Source organism: Hemicordylus capensis, chromosome 4 (genome assembly GCF_027244095.1).
Source record: "Hemicordylus capensis ecotype Gifberg chromosome 4, rHemCap1.1.pri, whole genome shotgun sequence".
Lineage (NCBI taxonomy): Eukaryota > Metazoa > Chordata > Lepidosauria > Squamata > Cordylidae > Hemicordylus > Hemicordylus capensis.
The window spans coordinates 175,787,017-175,809,252 of NC_069660.1; the positions used below are offsets into that span (position 1 = coordinate 175,787,017).

Consider the following 22,236-nt stretch of genomic DNA (forward strand, 5'->3'; position numbering starts at 1 on the left):
TCCAGGCTGACAGGTGCAGCTATATCAGGTCAGGGTAACACAGAGACCCTTTGTTCTGGGAGAGTGAGTTCGGCAGGCTTTGGAGATGTACTGGACTGTCCTGGGTCAGAGATATTAGGACTGGAAACCACATTTTGTGTGGCCAGTATGGTGCCACCAGGATGGCTTTTGTGGGCTCATTCCTTAGTTTGTGTAGTGCCCTCGGTATCAGAGGGATCAGTGGGAAAAGGAAGAAGACGATCCCCTTCCAGCAGAGAGTGAAGGCATCGCCCAGAGACTAATGGCCTATCCCCATTCGGGAGCAGTACCGGAAGCACTGAGGGTTGGTTTGCAAGACAAAGCCACCATTGGAACACGTCCAGAAGGACTGGTCGGTGTAGGGTCCATTGGAACCGGTGTACCGTTGGAACAGATGCCCAACTGAGGGAGTCTGCTAAGGCATTTGAACGTCCTTCAATGTGGATGGCTGAAAGTTCTAAGTCGTGAACAACTGCCCAGTAGCAGATTCTGAGAGTGAGACAGAGAAGGGTTCTCGAGCCCATGCCCCCCTCTCTGTTCAGGTAGGATTTGACTGTCTGAATCTGCACTCGGTGGCTGTATCAGGTCAGGGTGCCATCAGGTCAGGTGTGCACACGTGGGGTGTGCCACAGATGAGACTGACAAATACCTATATACCGGATCCGTAACCATAACTTCTGGCAGAAGTTGAAACATTATGTTCCTCGCCCAGGCACATAAGGCATAATTCATGGAGGTCTTTGGAAGGGAGCTTTGCATCGCAACCCTTACACCTCTTAAAAGACTTTTTATCGTCCGCCATAGCGCGACGACAGGGAAGTCAAGTCCAGTCTGCATCAAGCCAGTCGTTTGTCGGTAGCCGTTCCTTGTCAACTTTAGAGGAGTCCGTCAGCCAGAAAAAGAGGGTCATACACGAAGTGATCAGTCCGAGAAAAAGAAATAGTCTCTGAAGAGAATACTGAGGTAACTTTCCGACGAAGAGGCGGCAGACCGAGGTCCACGCGCGAAGGCGGTCAGAGAAGAACTGAGGAACATGGCGCCCAGCCCCGCTCTTAAATAGCACGCGCTGCGTGTGGGCGGGGCTTGGACGCCTCGACAAGCTGAGGCATGGCTACCGCAGGGATTCCTGCGCAGGCGCAGAACCCATTCTTATGGCTGTCGACGGATCTCGATCCAGATCCATAACTTCTGGCAGAGAGATTTCCAGGGCTAAGGCCCTAGCCATCTCTTGAACTTGGGCATGGTAAGACTTGGTTTCTTCTGATGGGGAATCCAAAGGCCTTTTACCCACATTATCATCCAGTGACGTTCCCACATGCAGTTCTGAAACATCTGATTCCAGCTCAGAGGCATATGATTATCCATCATCTGAATCCGGCTCCAGAGGAAGAGGATCAGGAGGACCTGGAAGGAGTGGTGTAGCCAGCGACTCCGGAACCAATGGTGGAAATACCAGTTCAGGAAGTGTTGGTGGAGCAGGAATCACTGACCAAAAACATGTGGGGGTTTAGGAGAAGGTAGGGCCAGTTGAACTGGGGTCGGTGGTGGTACTCTCGGTAATGGCGTGGAAGGCCCCAAAGGCACCGGTGGAACAGCAGGTACCTTAAATGGATCAACAGGAAAAACATGTTCCAGATCCAGTAGGGGTTCCCTCAAACACATCATTTCCCAAAGCCGATATTACTCAAAGTCATAAGACAGCGCTGGAGATCCATAAAGAGTGCATGCACAAGAATGTTCACTGTGCCTAAGGTGAAGCTCCTGGCGAACTATAATAATCCGTAGGATCACACTGAGCCTGCGAAGCCGAAAAATGTAAGTGTTCCCTAAAGGGTAGTGCTGAAGAGCATTGTGGTGTCTGAGTGGAGAGACCACCTATAGGAATCTTAGGAACTGGCATAGGAGAATCAGGCTCTTCTACATCAAGGCCCTGCGACAGGGTGAAACCCTTGAAGGAAGACCCCGAAAGAGTTGAGTTTGCAGAACCTAAGATGCTCAAATTTTTGGTGCAGTAAGATTTGAAGAGACAGGGAATTCAGAGATGGTGTAGCTGGGGTTTCTGACAAACAGTGTGGCGACTGGACTGGCACTGATGTATGTGAAATCACTATTGGTGATGCCAATATCAAACGAACTGGTGATCTATTCAGATAATCTGTTGTGAAAATTTGGGTATGAGCCAATGTCAACGGCGCTGACAGTGAGGCTTGTATACTCAACGCCACTGGCGTCAAGCACTTTAGGATCAATGATGTCTCCCCTGAAGCAGTCGATGTTGTGCGTTCCAGCATCGAGGTCAGGTCAACAGTGAAGTGGCCGTGGTCAATGGTCTCAGTGTCGAAGAAGTTGATGCCGGGTGAGGCAAAAAGGATGTTGCGGGCTGCGTCGACGCCGGAGAAGGTGTCTTCGCCGGCACTGAGGTTGAAGCCTTCAGCACCAATCCCAATACTGAGGCTGACACAGACAAAGTCGATTTTGCCTTGTTGGATGCCCCCGAGGAGCCATGCTTCTCTTTCTTTTTGTGGGGCTCCAAAGATGCTGTGCGATCATGGTGATGCCAATGTTTATGCTTTTCCCGCCCTCTATCCAAGGGCTTCTTGAAGGAGTCTGCCGACGCCGAGGGTGTGGTTGTCAAAGGCGTGGTGTCAAGATTGACACAGAGGATGCCAACCTACCAGACACTGCAATTTGTGGAGGTGAAAGCAAGCTCGGTCTTGGCGTTCCCGGTCTAAGTATGTTTTCATGCAGGGACACTTTTAATCAGAGGTCTCAGCTCAGTCATGTTTTCTTCTTAAAAGAAAGACACACTTTACGGGGGCTGGTGTTATGTGACTCTCCCAGACAAATTAGGCAGTCAGTGTGCCCATCAGTGGAGGGCATAGTGCTTTTGTAGGCTGAGCAGCACTTGAAACTTTTAGAGGTAGACATAGTGAAATCCAAAACAATCCAAGGTCTGTCTAAAAATCAGAGTCAGATTACAGTCCAAACAGCAGGCAGAAAAGAGTCAAGAAACAGTCCAAGATCAAAACCTAAAATCAGAGTTAGAAACAGTCCAGAACAAGAAGCAGAGAATAGTCTGAAAAACAGCCCAAGGTCAAAACCAGATATCAGTCAAAAACAGTTTCTAATCTCTTACAGAAAACCGAGGGAAAACAGGAGCAGATCCTTCCCGATGCAGTGCGAGCAGTGAATGAGAAGGAACTGTAGAGGTAGGTGCTCTACTGCTGGTACTACAGACACCCTTTGAAGGCTCCAATATCCCTACACCTTAAAGGGCCAGCGTGCACCTAAACAGAGCTAAAGAGTGTTCCGTGTCTTACTGCACAGGTGCAGAAGACCCAGTTGTGAGTGACCATGTACCCCTACAGAGATCAATGCAAAACACCAAAGAGTAGAAGTAACTGGTAAGAAAGGAGGTAAAGCTACAATACAACTATGAAATAAAGAGTAATAGAAGAGGTTTCTCCCCCTCACAGTGAGCCAAAATGAAGGAACCTTGAGCCAGAGCTGCAAACGCGGTGGTGGACAATGAAGAACTAAAGGAAGGAGAGCGTGATGTCACCAGACGGGGGTGGAGTTCATGCCAAAAAGCTAGACACAAGAGAGAACTTTAGAAGGATCTCAAATGGACTTCAGTACATGCCTGAAGTCTATCAGTGTGAACAACAGAGACCACGATGATGAACTATATAGTAAATATTTGGATTTTGTAGGAGAAGGACAGGGGAGAAATCAGTAATACATCCAGCTTTTCCCCTCTGTAATTAAAGATGTAATCTTGTTCTTGTGCAAATTAAAGTGAGCATAATCAATAATGGAAGACAATTTCTCATTCATCCTTTTATCTTCTGGAAATCTTATATTTTCATATATTGTGAATCTATGGCCACTAGGGGTGGCTTTTGAGGAGGGGGAGTGTTCAGAGAGCTGCCTAAGGGAGGAAGAGTTGGGGAACACTACTCATGCTACAACCTATCAATATTTATATTATGGTTTCTGCTCCCTAAAACAAACAAGCAGGTAACTAGTTTACATGCATTTCTGTGCTATAGCTTGCAAGTCTTATGATCTCAGTAAGATTTGAAATCTGTGCAGCATGCCAAGTTAAGTAATCCATTATTATTGTCAGCAGTCCCAACATTGCTAGGCTCATACATTAGCTGAGATCTAGAGTTCCAAGTTCATACCAAGGCGGATATATACAGGTTTCACATCCTTTATTGTGAGAAGGAAACCTGTTGATCAAGCAGTGCAAAGTACACTCTTTCTCTTTCATTTAAAAAAAGGGCTGCAAACACTTGTGCTTATTGTAACTATCATGTGAAAATTTTCGGAGGAGACTGAAGACTACCTCTTTTATTCAAGCTTTTGGTCAATGAGTAGCTGTTCTCCCATCCCAGTGGTAAATACAATTGGTTTCTAATTGGTTGTAGCTGTGTTTGTTGATTTTTAATGTATTTTTATTGAAATTTTAGGATGGTTTTATTAGTTTGTTGTTCTTAATTTGTTGTTCTCCACCCTGATGTCATAAGATGAAGGGTGGTATATAAATGTAACACATAAATAAAATTTTCAACTAAACTTATTTCTTTGTATTGCATTTCAGAGAGTGTATAACTACTAAAATATGATATTATTTAACATATTCAATATTTTACTAGAAGTATTTATAAAACTGCTAGTTTTATAAATTCATATAGATACTTTTAAACATTGAAATGTGCAACACAGAATAGTTTAGGCCCCTCTTCATTTTTATTGCACAGCTCTGTTTATTACACCTAAATGTGAAGGAGACATTAAAAACTTACCAGGTCTTTTTATTCATTGGAAGTTCCATTATCATGCGCCTAAATATACTCAGAACTGCTTTGCAAGCATCGATGTGCTCCTTCAGGAGTGCAGGTATTTCAGTACATGGTTCCAGTAAAAATACATTTGCAGAGTTTGTCAAAAATACCTTAAAAGATTATAAATGAAAGGGGTGGGGGTGAAGATAAGTAACCAACAACTACATTCAAATGTTAAATTATTCCCTCTTCAAACACTTGTAGTGTTCAAACATGGGGAGTGTAGCCACAGAACCATTTCCCCCCACAAACAGTGCACCACTTTTGTAATCATTTCATGGCAAAAGCCAAAACAGAGCATGGCCCTGTAAATATATCCATCAGGAAACAAAAGGACTACCCAGTGCCATTTTTTTTTAAGACTTGCAGGATGCATGGTTGCAGGAGAATCACAAAACCATTCTCTGTGCAGCATTTCATTTCCTAGAAGAGATCAGGGAAGTTCCTGTTGGGATTATGCCATGGACATTATGTCAGTTCTTTGTGTGGGGCATGCTTGTATATATTTGAATGTGTCTGTATACTGGCTTGGGGGTGGAGTTGCTGTGTTTGTCTCCTCCTCACTTGCTATCTTGAATTCAAATTGAGAGGTTCTCCCTCTCTCTGCATAACAGACTGTTAGTCTCTTATTTCTCAGTTAAAGTTGCTTCCTGTACAGAGGATAAGTAATTTCTCTACAATAGTTCCTGCATGTGCCCGGTTCTGCAAGCTGAGCAGGTCTTGGATTGTTCCATATGTATAAAGTATTTTCTCTCTTAAAGTATTTTACTATGATTTTAAAAACATGTACAGTTTTTACTTTTTACACTTCCCCACAGAGCCAGTAAGTCAACAATAGCACCATTTTTATGAAAAATAGTCTACCTTTTTTTTTTTTGGTAGTTACAAAGCACTGTTTTAAACAGCCAACTAACTAAAAATACACAATATCAAACTAATTTGATACAGATTCTGAACCTCCCATTACTCCCTACTGGTGGTAGCACTTGAAGTGTTTGGTGGTGCTTGATCAGGAAGGAGAGGTCAGGAAATATTTTATTTGCAATCAGGAAAAATAGAGGCTCTCGTCAACCATCGGGTTTCCTAATATACACATTAACCCTGATTGATGGTCCATACCCATCACTTGCAGGGCTTTCTTTCACAGAGTGTCTTGGAGTCTGGCTGAATGGCTTTGATGTGCCCATTTTGAAAGTTTCAAACAATGAGAGACAGTGGTTTGCTCCCCCCCCCCATGGGTTTCATGTGCTATTCCAATCATAACAGTGGGGCTGATTAACATACTAGTATTCAAAGCCTATGGAACAGAACTCCAACTGAGAAATGTCAAAACATTTCACAGTATTATAATATAGAATTGTTTGTGTTTTGGTCCCCATATAGGAAGTACCAAGTAATCAAGGTGACATTCTTTAAAGAAACAGTATGTTGATGAGTATGTTGATGAAAGACTATCCAGGAAAAGTGTCCTTTATCAGTCACTACCATTCCATTCCAAGTAATTATATTTTTCCAGCTAAATAACTTTATATATACCCATGCTTTTAGTAGCTTAAAACAAAGTGTGGCCCAAGAAATTTATAGCCTTTTGGTTATATTTAAGGTTGCCAGATTCCATATGTGGGTTTTTGTCTTATGTTTATTATATTAGTACTACAAAAAAGAATAAAAGTTGCATATTCAGTACTGCCCAAAGCATTCACCTTCAAACCCCCAAATAAGCCAATAATAATGGAAGATAGAAAACCCCAGTTCAGTATGAATCTTCAGCTCTTTCCATATATTTTACCTGTAGTGTTGCTTGAACACCTGCTTTAACATTCTTGTTTTCATCTTCTAATATACATCCTCTGCTAACAGCACTAGAGAAGGAGTGTGTTCTTCCCCAACTGGAGGATCTTTTATGTCCAGAGTGGCCAGATGAAAGCTTCCAAAAATAATTAGTCAATATTATTGTTTAAGATAGGATATCTTTATAAAGAAAAATATTTAAATGCCATGGAAATAGAAAAGCCATACCATAGTTAAGCTCATTAAGTAGAAACAGCTCCCAAAGTATTTGTGAGGTCCTCCAACCACCCCCCCCACCGCCCCACAAAGTGCTTGTGAGGCCCTCCAACCTTTCAAGAACTTGATCATCTTTACTTGTTTCAATTCTGAACATGCTCACGTAGGATGTAATCTCCAATAAAATCAGTGTTATTTAGAGACAGTGCAACTATTGTCACTTTCATTCATGCACATTTCCCACTACAGGGAAAAATTTGAGGGCTCTGACAACTTAAACTGGTTCTTATATGCACATAAATAAGTTAAGAATTGGAGACACTGGGTGACATCCAGACTACCAAAGCATGCCCAGAAACAGCACTATTGAGCATTTATCAGGTCCACCCCCAGAACTACATCAATTCCCTTAAGGGCAAGTTTTTGTGCAACACAGCCAGGGCAGCAATGTGTTCCTGCTGCCACAAAGGGCTTTGGGGTTAAAGCAGGGCACTCTGGAGAAGCAACCACTGACTCTGTTGCATAAATACTTACACATACAAGAACTGACAGAGCTGTGGGGATAGTCCTGCTGCATGCCCGAAGGTGCTATTTACGCATAAGCTTTGGTAGTCTGAATGTCAATCAACATGACTAGATCTTAAGCAAGTACAAACTAGATAAAAATATTAGCTTCCAGTTTTAGAACTGAAAATATGTTTTGAACATTTGGGCTTAAGAAATTCTACAGCAGGAGATTTCTGTTGGAATGCTGCAGCTATCTGCATGGACATTATATTAAAACAATATAATTTCCTTTGGTGATTGTACATGCACTAATTAATACATACTTTCAGTGCTGTAAACCATATAAAAGATCTCTGACACAACATCTGCAAAACTTCAATAAAATTTACTTCATCTAATCTTATATTAGCATCATATAAATGGTTTTAAAGATGTTCACCCCATCCACTGGCTATATATTAAATTTGAATGAAGTTGTGTGTGCACTTCAGGGAAATTATGTTCATGTTGTGAGTTGCAAATTAGTTGCAGTCTTCTGACATTTTCAGTATGGTAATGTACTCAACATTGTGGCTCCTGTCACAATTTGGACGTCCTAAATTTAAGAAAATAATCCAGTCTGTCTCAGTAAATGGGACTACAAGTATTCACTTTAAAAAGCTATGAAGGGACAGTCCCAATACCACTTAATAGAACTTTTTTGACTAAAAACAGAGCGGACTGGTATTATAAAATGTCATGTTTCAACACTAAATCAATGAGGTGAAGATTCATATAATTAAATTTAAAAGCAGACAAATACATATGTATTTCTTCCAGATTGATAATGTGGTAGGTAAGATCTGAATAACTGTGATAGGCAAGATTCTAAATTTATATATTCCAGATGTGGAATGTTAGTTATTTGGTTATTTTTTTCTGTATGTAATACTAAGAAATCTGAGAACACAACTGTGCTTTCGTGTGTGTGTGTGCGTGCAACCCCCCCCCCATAAAGTACTATTATAGCCAAACTAGGGGTTGGATCCCAAGAATGACTTGCACAAGCTGAAGGAGTTCCATTGTGTAAAGGAAGAGGACTAATTTTCATCAATTCCCTGTTCTCATTGCAGCCCCCTAAAAATCTGTTCATGTGGGTTGAGAGACCCTCAGGAGCAGGTTTTCATGGGGCTGTAGAGGACAGGGAGAATCAGCAAAGTCACCTTTCACCTCCTTGCACAACAAAACTTCTAAACTTGTTTAATTTCCCTTTTTAGAAGGTAGGGGGTACCCAGACCATGTTAGCATTTGAGACCTAAGGAAGCTTAAAAGGTTGCCTCACAATTACTCCAGCTGAATAAAGGAAAACCCTCAATCATAATCATGTTATTTTCCTGTTCGCAACAACACATTATCTCAATTGTTCAATCCTAAAACTTCAGTGTTCTGAACATAAGACAACAGGATCATGTTGATTTAAAAAAATAATCATCATCAAGCCCATAAGTGCTAGTTAGCACTGCTTTCAATTCAATAGATGGGGCTGCAGAAGGTTCCTGGTGTGTAGGAGTGGGTAGCAATGGTAGAGAAGGGGAATAGGTGCGCAATTAGTAGCAGGTGGTTGGATGAAAACTTACAAATTGAATTATGTTTGCAGTATTCTATTAGTGCTATATTGGGCAATCTTCAAAGTTCAACCCCTGTTACATGAGCAAACAATAACAATTTTTTCATTTATCTGCTATGTACACTGCTTGGTAATTTTGTTGTTGTTGAAAATTGATATATAAACATTCTAAATAAACAAAATACAATGGTTTATAAATCCCAATTAATACACATTATAAATGTTCTACCTATTTAGTAATGACTAGCACCATACATGTTTGCTGTCTGTCTCTGTTGTCGAATGATCCAAGATGCCATCCTCATCTTGGACAGTTTCCTTCATATCTGGTTCTTCCATGAACACAGGCTTCTCCTGCAGTATCCACTTCCTATATACCTTCACTACTTTTTCGGTTAAAGATATCTCTGATGAAGGTAGTAAAAAAGCCTAAAATGTGAACAGTAAGCTTTATTAATACATCATGGAAATAAAGCATATTTATAGGAATTGAAAGTACATTATAGATCAATTATGTCAGCCATCTTTCGTTATATCTTCTATCATATAGAACAGAATCTACCCCACCAAAAATCGAGCACAAGATGATATTTGTCTAGGCCCACTGCACCCCACCACTTCAACTCACACAGCCAATGTGCAAATAACCACTTTAAATTTTAAAAAAGAGTATGCAATAATATGAACATTATGTGATAGAAGCACGAATAACCTAACAATACACTTTTGACGACTACAGTCCATGTCATCAGATGGGATCTGATGAAGTGGGCTATAGTCAATGAAAGATCTGGATCATGATCCATTGCATTCATAATAGTGGATTCTGCGCCTGTGCAGGACCATTCGGGCAGAATTTGTTAGCTCCTCGTGGCACCTAGACCTGCTCTCTGCACATGGTGCAGTTCCATTATTTTTGCCAGTTAGGCGCTTCTCCCCTCAGTTCTTTTCTGACTGCCTTTGCATCAGTACCTCGGCTACACAGCTCCTCAGAATCGAACATTTTCTAGAAAAAAAGGACAAAATGTTTAGTGTAATTTACCCCGCTTGACTATGGTTACACTAGACGACGATATTTCTAGACGGATTAAACTAAAGATGACAGATTGGAAAAAATGGCTTTGACCCAGACTGCCGACCACTGTTCCCTCTTAACAGGGATTCCTAGATGTTGTTGACTACAATTCCCAGAATCCTCAGCCTGCAGCTGAGGATGCTGGAAGTTGTAGTGAACAACATCTGGGAATCCCTGTTAGAGGGAACAGTGCCACTGATGCTTCTTTTGGCTAAGACATAAGTACTTTTAAAAATGGCGAAGAAAAATACTTTTTAAAAGTGCCAGTGCTGTAAGGGAAAACTCCCATCAGCAGATGACCATGATTTGTGCTTGCTGTGTTTGGGCGAAGGCCATAATACCCCTACTTGGAAAATTTGTTTGACGTTTTCGCTCCAAATAAGAAAGAAGGGCAGGGTTCTCACCTGTAACTGTAGTTCTTTGAGTGGTCTTCTATGCATTCACACATGGGTTTGCTCCCGCGCAGAGCCACCATTCAGAAACTTCTAGAGTGTTACCATATTAGGAAAAGAGAGCGAGAAGCCCAGCTCCCCCTATCCAACAGACTACCACACTCCCTCAGTCAGAGCGACCATCTCAGATAATAAAACCCATATATGCTGCAGTGGGGAGGAAGGACGGGTTGTGTGAATACACAGAAGACCACTCGAAGAACTACAGTTACAGGTGAGAAACCTGCCCTTCTTCTTCATGGTCTCTGTGCATCACACATGGGATAATAGCAAACTAAAGAAACTTGGTTGGAGGGTGCAGCTTAGACCCAGGAGAGAGACACAAAAATCTCAGGAGAAAGGGTGCAAGAAAAAACTTTATTTCTTAATACAAACAGAACAGAGGCACCAAATCTTGCATGAGACTTTGAATGGACATCCAACGCATAATGTCGGATGAAAGTGGTTGGACGCGACCATGTAGTGGCCTTACAAACATCAGCCATAGAAAGACCCTTATAAAACGCTACAGAGGTAACCATTGCCCATGTGGAGTGCGCCCTAACTGGGGCAGGTAAGGGTTCAGAGGCTAGTCGATACACTAAGGAAATAGTATCCTTGACCCATGCAGAAATCCTCTGAGATGAAACAGGTAAACCCTTAGAGGAATCCAAATATTATGAGACAAACAATGATTTTGCCCTGCAGAACAATCGAGTTCTGTCTACAAAGAAAGCAAGGGCCCTTCTGACATCCAGAGAGTGATACACACGCTCCCCATCTGTGGCTGGCATAGGGAAGACGGTAGGTAAAGAAAAACTCCTGCAACAGGTGAAACTCGGAAACAACTTTAGGCAAAAAGGAAACATCAGGTCGTAACACAACCCTATTGTAATGGAACACCAAATAGGGATAATCAGAGCGCAGTGCTCTCAATTCACTCACTCTTTTTGCTGAAGTAATTGCAGTTAGAAAAACAGTTTTTAAAGATAACAATTTCAGGTCACATGTAACTAAAGGCTCAAAGGGAGCCTTCGTTAGCTGCCTCAAAACCAGTAACAGGTTCCGAGGATGTGCACACTTGGGAGCACGGGGAAACAAATGGCGCATTCTTTTCAAAAATATTTTAACTAACGTGTGAGAACAAGCCAGATGTAGAATACCAAATGAACCTTTAACAAAGAATATGACAGCCCACTGTCTTTCAGAGACAACAGATACTCCAAAATCATTGATAAAGTAGCCTCAGTTGCAGAACAACCCTTGCTATGCACAAATTTCAAGAAGCAAGTCCATTTGGCTGCGCAAGATCTCAGGATAGAAGGCTTTCTCGCCGCTATCAAGACAGCTTGCACTTGGTCACTGAACACAGCTGTGGTTGTATCCACCATGCTGTTAGATGTAGTGACTCCACATCTGGGTGGAGACGATGGCCCCCGACCCCTGTCAACAGATATGGCACTGACAGTAGACGCTGGTAAATCCTTTGTGATAGCTGGAGAAGCTTAGTGAACCAGGGTTGCCTGAGCCACCATGGCGCTATCAGGATGCATCTGACCCCATCCTCAATTATTTTCTGGAGGACCCTTCGTATCAGAAGAAAAGGGGAAAGATATACAGAAGCTGGCTGCCCCAATGCAGGAGGAATGCATCCCCTTCTGACCTCGAATCCATCCCAGCTCTGCTGCAAAATCTCGCACACTGAGTATTCCGGATTTATGCAAATACATCCAGACACGGAGTTCTCCACTTCTGAAAGATTTTGCATAGTATCTCCCAATCCAGATGCCACTCGTGCGAGAGGGATTTCTGGTGGCTCAGCACATCCACTAGGGTGTTGACTTTCCCTTGGATGTGTAGTGCCAACGGCCAAATTTTCCAATCCAGGCACCACAGTCACAGCTGCATCGCTAGACTTAGTAGGGACTGAGAGGCTGTCTCTCCTTGTCTGTTCACATAAGACTGAGCCATAGTGTTTCCATAAGAAGTAGTACAGGGTACCCTGCTATCCAATGTCGAAAGGTCCTGAGAGCCCGGAACATTGCCATGAGCTCCAGATAATTGATATGATGTTGTCTTTCTATCCTCAACCAATGCCCAGAGACCCTTAGGTCCCTGAAGTGCACTCTCCACACCATGCTAGAGGCATCTGTGGTGATAGTGAGGGTGGGGGGCGGCCTCCAAAACTGTGTCCCTTGTGACAGGTTGGAGACCCTTGTTCACCAGGAAGCTGCTCTCTGCACTCTGTGTGGAGCTGTCAGCAGTCTCTGTTGGGAGTGAAACTGGGGCTTGAAACTGACCAGGAACCAGGCCTGTAGAGTCCAAAGATCAGCCTGAGGAAGCACCACTGTAGATGATGCCATCAGGCCCAGGAGCTGCTGTGCAAACCTTGCCCTGTGTATCCGCAACGTGCAGAAAGTTTGTGCTGCTTGCAAAATTGAGATGACCCTGTGTCGAGGCAGAGTGGCAAGAGAGGTTCTTGAGTCCAAAATAGTGCCTAGAAACTCTATGGACTGTTTTGGCATTAACTTTGACTTTTCCTTATTGACCTGCAGTCCCAGTCTCCGAAGCAGACAAAGGGCCAATTCTATATCCCCCACTAGTTGCCTTCTTATGGGAGCTACGAGAAGCCAGTTGTCTATACAGTGGTCCCTCTACTTACGCAATTAATCCGTTCCGAATGCACATTTGTAAGTCGAAAAGTTCGTAAGTCGAAAAGCGGTTTCCCATAGGAATGCATTGGGAACGGATTAATGCGTTCCGGAGCCTAGAAAAAAGACCCAGACCCCCAGTAAGGCTTGCAAACTGCACAGGAACATTTCTTTTCAAGAATAAACAGGCAGTAAACAGGCAGGCAAGTCAAGGAAACCGCATGTAAAATTCGTAAGTCGAGGAAACCCCATCTAAAAATTTGTAAGTCGAAAAAACCACATCTAAAACTGGATCTAAAACTGCCGTTTGTAACTCGAAAAATACTTATGTCGAGTAGTTCGTAAGTCGAGGGACCACTGTATATGGATAGACCATCACCCTCCGCAGTCAAAGGTGGGCTGCCACCACCGCCATGCATTTGGTAAATACATGAGAGCAGAGGCCAGGCTGAAGGGGAGGGCGGATTACTGGTATGTTTGGGGGCCCACACGGAACTTTAAATATTTGCGATGGTGAGGCACAATGGAAATATGAAAATAGGCGTCCCTTAAATCGATGGAAGCGAACCAAGCACCTGGGAAGAGGAGATGGAGGATCATAGGGATGGTCACCATGCGAAACCGTCTGTATGTCACAAAGTAATTTACACCCCGTAAGTCGAGGATAGGCCTCAGACCTCCATCCCTCTTGGGGACTGTGAAGTATTGGGAATAGATGCCCAAAGTCTCATTGCAGTGAACCTTTCGAATGGCCCCTTTCCTTAGGAGGGATGCAACTTCCTCCAGCAGGGCACGAGATGGGGGTATTGTAACAATACCCAAGAATGGGGGTTAAGGAGTTGAATTCTATCCTGTACCATTCCTCACAATGGCCAGGACCCAAGAATCTGATGTTATGTCGCTCCAGGTTTGGCAGAAGGCAGACAGAGGTAAGCGAGGAGGGCCATCATTGTCATTTGGAGAAGGATGGCCTCAATTTAAGGGCAGACTGGGTCTTCGAAGTTGTGCCAAAGTTGGGTACTCTGCGCTGCTGTAAGCGGTGCTGCTGACAAAAGGAGTCCCCTGAATAATATGAGGATTGCTTAGGCTGATAGTAGCCAAGGCTTACGCCTAGTCGATGCTGAGGAAGAGGAAGCCTGCTGAGAAAACCCCATTGACTTCGCAGTTGTGCGTAGCTTTTGCACCCTCTCAAGCATGTCATCAGTCCTTGCTGCCCGTCAAATGGCAAGTCTTCTATGCACATTCTAGCCTCTTGGGACAGAGAAGAACGCAGCCATGCATGCCTCTGCAAGGACACTGCAGATGCCATGGCGCAAGAACCACAATCCACAAAATGCCTTGAAGAATGCAGTTGCTGCTTCACTACTCGGAAGCCCTCATTTAGAAAACAGAACGCAGCATCCTTCTGTTCCTGCTGGAGTTGCTGAAGAAAGGGTGCCAATTTCTCTGAAAGAAAATGCTGATAACGTGCCCAACATGCTTGTTGATTTGCCACTCGCACTAACAAGCTAGCTGTAGAATATACCCTCTTGCCCAGGAAGTCCATCCTTCTGCCCTCCCTATCCACCGGAGCGGTAAGCGAGCGTTTGCGAGATTGGGCCTATTCCACTACCACTGAATTCGGAACCGGGTGCTTTGTCAGGAATGCCATGTCCTTGGGTTGCACCCTGTACATATTCTCTAGTTTCTTGGAGGTGGCAGAAACGGAAGCTGGTTTTTCCCAGGACACTTTGATTACTTGGGCCAGGGTTGAAATCAGTGGCAACGCCACTGAGACATGAGACTCAGTTTAAGCTGGAAAATGGGATCCTCTAGTTGATCCGCCTGTTGGTGAACAGCAAGGCCCAACCAAGTGGCCATTCAGACCAATTGTTCCATGTAATGCTAGGAGTCCTCTGAAGGATCCTATACTAGTTCCTGAGCACTGTCCTCCATCCCTGGCGGTGTATCAGGTGCCACTTCAAACTCTGACCCCTTGGTGTCCTCTGCAGAATCCCCTGGGTCCTTGGGCACAGGGACTTGTGGTGGCTGAAGGACCTGCAATGGAGGGGACTGCGGAGCCCATTGGTCTACAAGTGGTACAGCAGGTGACTGTGCTGGTCGCTGAGGAATCCCCGGTGCATCGGGCTGATCCAATCTATGTTGAGACCTGGAGCGTGATCTGGGACAGTCGGGGGATGCAGAGTTCGATCTGTATCGGGATCTAGTCCTGTGGTGGGCACCGCAAGGCTTATAATAAGAGTCAAAGTACAGTCCCTCCTTATACCCATAACGTAAGTGAGCACGAAAGGAAGGATAGTGGTGTTCAGGTGCACAGTAGTCACAGAATGGCAGGTAATGCCTCCTTGGGAATTGATAATGCTGAAAAGGACCCTCATAGGACACATCTGGATCATCACCTCCCTGAGACGAATCCTCATCCGAGGATAGCTTGTAAGGGTGCGCCCCAGGTGAATAGTGACACCTCTTAGGTGAGGAAGACCAGCCCCGAGAGCAGCTCCTCCGTCTCTTGTCTAGATCTTCTAGATTAACTACTTGGGCTTCTACTTCTCGAAGCCCTAGATCTAGGCGTCGAGTTGGGCTAATCAGGTCATTTCTGGAGGCTTGTGTCTCAGGATTAGAGTCAAGGTCATTAGCGTCCACAGGTAGAGGCAGAAGTGAAGCAGGCACAGCTGGAGGATTTAAGTGCTTGGTTTTCTTTTTCCTTCCCCCCTGCGTCTGCTCTGCAGGTGGGGCAGAGGGCACCAGCCCTTTAGCCTTCTTTTTCTTCTTCTGACATCGGCACCAAGCTCCATCCCGTGGGCAAGGGAGCAGCAGTCCGTTTCACTGCCTTCAATGTTTTGCCTGTTGGTCCGAAGATAAGCTCCACCCCTTCTTGGGTCTCACAAGACCTTTCTTAGCACAAGAGGACGTTGGCAACAAAGACTCTTCACTCAGCAGCAGACTGGTGGTGGTGGGAGGAAGAACAGCTGGGACCGCAGCCTCCACAAGGGGTAGGAGAGGCGTCTTTGGTACCAGTATGTTCGGTCTCAAGAGGGCAAGGGGAGCAAGGGGAAATGCCAGTGCTGCGTGCAGGATAATGGGTGCTTCGTGAGCCGCCTGCATTGCCACTCTCAACTCCAACTCTCCCAACTAAGGGGGGAAGAGTGAGGCAGGCACTAGAGTATCCGACGTTCCAGCCACAGAGAAGCTATTAGAAAGCACCCTTTCCCACAAGTACACCTGAAGGCAGGCAGCCTGAATACGACAGGCTTGCTTCTTGAAGCCTCAGCAAATCACACACAAATCCGTGCGATGTGCCTCTCCCAAACACACCAGGTACAAGGAGTGTCCATCGGAGGAGGGAAGCTTCACAGAGCACTGCGAGCACTTTTTAAAAGAGACCTTTGTGGCCATAAGTGGCCAAGTGAGGGAAAACGAAAGGGAGATAACCAGATATAAATCAAAACGCAAAATGAACAGGAGGAAATATAAGGAAATAAACAGGAAAAAACAAAGAAATAAACAGATAGGGGAACAAGTCCTAGTAATCAACAAATAGTTCACAAAACAGTGGCAAAGCTGGAGAAGATAACCAGAAGTGTAGCTACTGTGACAGTCAATGAAAGACTGAGGGAGTGTGGTAGTCTGTCGGATAGGGAAGTTGGGCTTCTCACTCATTTTTCCTAATATGGTAAAGATCTAGAAGTTTCCGAATGGTGGTTCTGCGCAGGCGCAAACCCATGTGTGATGCACAGAGATCACTAAGAAGAACCGAGCGCTCCATTTGAGGGCTGCAATATATGAGGATGTAATGAGACCAGGAACTCCAATGCCATGGTCTCCAGTGGAAACACCCATACCGTAAACCTCAAGTACCATGTCGATATTGGTGTTGAGGACTGCGTCAAAGAGGCAGTCTCAATCCTTGACAATGGGAGCTCCGACATTGGCTCTACACTTCAAGCAGCCTAAGCCCCCGTCTGAGAGTACATCAAAGGAAGCACAAATCGAAACGCAAGGGGCACAATGTCAATGACGAACCACCTCCTAAGAAACACCGTGACAAGAGCTTGAAGCCCAAGACCACTTCAACATCGGAGACGGCTTGCTTGACACCGTCCCCTTTGGGATTGCAAACAGTATCAGGGATTTCTCCTCAGGATCAACATCTCTGGCTCTCCACCCCAACCTCAAAACGGACCCGACACTGGGGACACATTTACCCCACGACACTGGAGAACATCTACGATGATGCCTCCGCATCAAGTCTTTGTCTCCGGCACCGACAACGGCGCAATCCCCATCTCCCTCAGCACTGAGAGACCAGGACACAACTTCTGCTTCCCACTCGCTGGTAACCCTCAATATCGATCATCATACCGATGACATGGAAAAGGCTCTGGGGCCCGGAGATGCTTGAAGTCTAATGCATCTCCTAGGTTCCAGTGAAAGCACACCATCTGCTTCTACATTTCAAGGCTTTATTACTCAGGGCTTAGACAATGATGGGGATCTGGATGATGCCTCATTCCCAAACACACCGGGGATGTCTCCATGACCTCAATTTCAGACAACACTGATCTCCGCAGCATTCCATCCACTGCAACCACACACGACAGTAAGCATGTTGTCTGCTGTGCAGGGCGTGACTGGACATACTTGGAGAATGCCAAGGGATTACACTATGGCACACGGCTTAATGTCTGGGGCTGGAGGAGACAACAGAACACACACACAGCCTCGGTCACTGGGGCTTCCATATGATTACTATGAATATAAGCTCTGGAAGGCCCATTGACAAACCACCAATATGATGTTGACACAGATCACTCCACCTAGAGAAAGGGCCACACCACAAGCTCAGGAGGTGCCAGCACTCCCTAGGCAGTGCACTCCTATGGCTACATAGACAGTGGATAAGCTTCATGATCCACTAGTAAGGACTCAACCTACTCAAATGGTAGTACAATCAACAACTTCTGCAACAACTCAGACTCAATTTGCACCCAAACCAAAAATGACCACAACCACTCAAGAGGAAACGACAGGCCAAACAGATGATTATGAATCAGATACCTCAACGGCAAGTTCTGCGTCATCCAAACACCCTGATGATCCACCAGTGAAGATTGTACTGGGGACAAATCAGAGGCGTATCTAGGGAAAATAGCACCTAGGGCAAGCACTGAAATTGCGCCCCCTGTCCAAACATCTGACACCCATCTTTCAGATAACTTTACCATAATATCAGCTCAAAAATACAAGTCAAGCTCATTAATCTTTTAATATTTCAAAAACTATTTAGCAGTGGACGTAGCCAGACCAAAAAATGCCGGAAAACTACAAATTTCAGTATGCTGGGGCTCATGAAGTACCCAAATACTATGTGGAGGTGTATTTGGAAAACTAAACAGAAGTGCCTGTCTAATTCTCTACTATGCGTTGTAGCATCACTATTACATAAGTTTTAAAAAATAAATGGAGAATTTAACTTTTCCCAGATACTCTGAAAATAATTAAAGGATATGCAGAGTAAACTGTGTCACTGCTTGGAATATATTCTAGTATTTCAGAAAGACAGTTAAAATGAGAGAAAGAGAGCAAGAAACTCCCAGTGGGCCTTAATACTAAGGATTTCACACTGATTCAAATACAAACTCACCATTAATAGCCATATTATTAAGACATCACATTTAACTCACTTATCACAAGAAGCAAAGTAAGAGCAAATGAATACAATTCTAGCTCATAAGCTTCAGCTCAGTATTCACAAGCCCTGATTCTCTGTACATAGTGCCAAACTGAATATGTGTAGTGACTTATATTATATTAATTTTAAAAAAAATACCTGTAGCCCCTTCTGGGGGCTTCCTAAAGGCCGTGGGGGGGGGTCTGCAAAGGTTCCCTCTCCCCCCGCTGGCCTCTAGGGCCTCTCAGGGACCATTTGAGCATGTGCGGTGGCCATTTTTTAAAAAAATATATATTTTAGAAATGGCTGCTGAAAACAAAATGGCTGCCGTGCATGCTCAAATGGCCACTGCAAGGCCTGGCATGGCCTAGGGCCTCACAGAGGCAATTTGAGCATGCGCAGTGGCTATTTTGTTTTCAGCAGCCATTTTTTTAATTTTAAAAAATGGCGCCCCCTTCAAGTGGTGCCCAGGGCACGTGCCCTGTCTGCCCTACCCTAGATACGCCCCAGGACAAATATCTCCAAATGAGAAGATGTGTTCTTACCACCATCAGATATTGGAGATGGCTAAGGCTCTGGGTTTGGAGCTCAAGAAACAAACGCAGGATTACCCAGTATACAATTTCTTAAATTCTGCATCTACTCAACTGACAGCTGGTCAGTCACCCACTATTATGAATGCAACGGTTCATGATCCAGATAAACAGGTTGCTTACCTGTAACTGATGATCTGGTAGTGATCCGTTGTATTCATAAGACCCAACAAGCCTACCTCACTGCAGTTAAAGGGAGGAGGGAGAGAACAGACTTATTGCACCGTAACATAAAAATGTCTTCATGACGGTCTTCAAGGAACTGAGAAGAGAAGGGCCTAACTGCCGAAAATAATGGAACCGCACCATGTGCAGGGCGCCACAAGGAGCTAACCAATTCTGCCCGAATAATCCTGCACAGGCACAGAATCCACTATTATGAATGCAATGGATCACTACCAGATCATCAATTACAGGTAAGCAACCTGTTTTTTCTGTGTAACAATTTTCTAAACCTTTAAAGTGGGAAAGGGCCGTCTCAGTCATTGCTCCCAGGTTTTGGAATGCTCTCCCGGCTGGTATCCACTTCTCAGTCCCCATGACAGTTTTTTGGAAACAAGTAAAGATATGGCACTTCACCCAGGCTTTTAAATGAAAGTATTGTTTTTACTGCTCCTGCTTTGCATTTTATGTATTATTGTTTTAAATGGGTTTTTAAATTTTTAAATAGAGATATTATTTTTATATTTATATTATTTGTACTTTTATTTTTTTAATTATGCATTGTTTTAATTATCTTGTAAACTGCTTTGAGATTATTTTAATGAAAAGCAATATATAAATCGCACAAAGAAAGAAAGAAAGAAAGAAAGTGTCACAGCACTGCTGTTTTGACCATAATTCATCTGTATATCAGAAGAGGGCATCCTAGCCATGTTCCTTCCATCTATTATCCTAATCCATTAGCTTTTGGGGGAACTTTCCAGATATACAGTATATTCTACCTTCTTCACTTCTAACCCTACAGGTGATGTTGTTGGGAGTTCAGATTATATACAGCCCTTTCAGATTTTAATTTATTTTTAAAATCATAAGTGACCATCATATCCATGAAAAAGTAAAAGCATTTTTTTCAATACCATTTTCCTCTAACTTGAATACACAGGGCAAAATTTTGTACAAGAAGGAAAAGGTGAATGGTCACAGTGCAACCCGTAGAGGAGCACTTACCTGAATAGGTGGTGATATATGGGAGGATTGGCTCCTAAGGGTATACCCCCACAAGTCCCCTCACTTCCACATCTGAGTGCACCTTTCTTCCAGTTCTCACTTTGTGTGATCCATTTTTACTCTCCCAGACCAGTTAATCAACATTATGATCTTTCATCCCATTTGATTTGATTTGATTTAACTGTTCTTGCAGAATAGCACTCTAGAGCAGAGGTTCCGGACTGGGGTTCCTCCAGATGTTGCTGAACTACAACTCCCATCATCCCCAGCCATAATAAAATGTAGCTGGGAATGATGGGAGTTATAGCTCAGCAACATCTGGAGGAACCCAGGTTGGGAACTACTGCTCTAGAAGAAAGTTTTATCCCTCTCCCCCATTTATTTATTTATTTTATTCATTTCACATCTGTACCACCCAAAACTCATGTGTCTGGGCAGTTTACAATATTTAGCCTTCTATCTTTCTCCAAACCCCCCACCCCAACCCCACATCTCTGTTGCATCCCTCCAAATGATTGTTGCTATTGTTCTTTATTCAGTGTTGCAGAGAACTAGGAGATAGACTTAGTCACTTCAAAGGAGTGGCTGTGGGCTACATTGTTTAATCTCATTCCTCTGTTTTAAATGACCAAAAGTCAAACTTCACAACTTTAACATGTGGCTGGATCAAAACTCTTTGAGTTTTGGTAAAAAATTCTATAGTACAATGACCTCACAAGGGTCTACCTTGCATCCAGTTTTCATTCCATTGTGACCAAAAAAAAAAAAAAAGTGGCTATAAGATTTTTAGAGATTTCCTATTGTTTAACACCCTCCATGCTCTTTTCCTAAGATTGCAACACCAAATAATCCTCCTCCTCCTCCACTCCCTTATTCAGTTCCCCGCCACAAGTGTTTATATATATATATACACAAGTGTTTGTACACACACACACACACACACACACACACACACACACATATATATATACACATACTATAGAACTTATTCTCACTCAACCGCACGCAGTAATCAAAACTGCAGGAATTTAAGATTAAAAAATAAATAAAAGAGATGAAATGGTGATCCCAGCAGGACAATTAATGCATGCCTCCTTAGAAGCAAGCTCCATTAATTTCAAACAATTCAGTGAGATTCCAGGAAAAAGTTTAAGACCTCAGCAACCATGGGTGTTTCAAGAGGGGTGTGTCTGTCTGTCTGTTGGTGGGAAACTCTGAAGAATTTCAGTAAGCCAGAAGTACAGTAAAACAGAACTGCGCTATTGTACAACAACAAAAATTAAATAACAGAATAAAATCTGTTGCTTTTTATTCAAACACACATTAATCACCTTAGGGAATGGTGAAATTGGGAGGGACAAAGAGGGGCTGCAACCTGCAATGTCTGCCTAGGTGCAGAAAGAAAATAGCAGAATTAAGAAGCACAAGAATTGCTAGGTGCAGATAGCTCAAGATTAACTTCTGCAAGCAGTTATTGCACAAGCTCACTCAACTTTCTACAAAAAAACCTCTCTGTCTGGAAATATCCTTTGTCCTTAGACACTTAAAGGTAAGGAAAGGTTGTGCCGTCAAGTTGGTGTCAACTCTAGGGATGTGCACGGAACCACAGAAGCGTGGTCCGGCACTGGGGGGAGTCTCTCTTTAAGGGGGGGGTAGT

The 22,236-nt window shown here is 43.7% G+C and overlaps 1 protein-coding gene across 9 annotated transcripts in view; it reads right to left on the bottom strand.

Annotated features, from left to right (window-relative positions):
• The window catches only part of RALGAPA2 (Ral GTPase activating protein catalytic subunit alpha 2), a 343,889-nt gene that overhangs the window by 246,384 nt on the left and 75,269 nt on the right, over positions 1-22,236 (bottom strand). For all 9 annotated transcript variants that reach the window (XR_008306232.1, XM_053246348.1, XM_053246346.1 and 6 more), the window contains exons 11-13: positions 9,244-9,417; positions 6,658-6,795; positions 4,830-4,978 (exon numbers count right to left, since the gene is read on the bottom strand). Coding sequence is in view for 8 of the 9 variants with exons in the window: in XM_053246348.1 (XP_053102323.1) it covers positions 4,830-4,978; positions 6,658-6,795; positions 9,244-9,417 (461 nt within the window). In the remaining variant the exon portion in view is untranslated. The remainder of the gene's footprint in view (positions 1-4,829; positions 4,979-6,657; positions 6,796-9,243; positions 9,418-22,236) is intronic.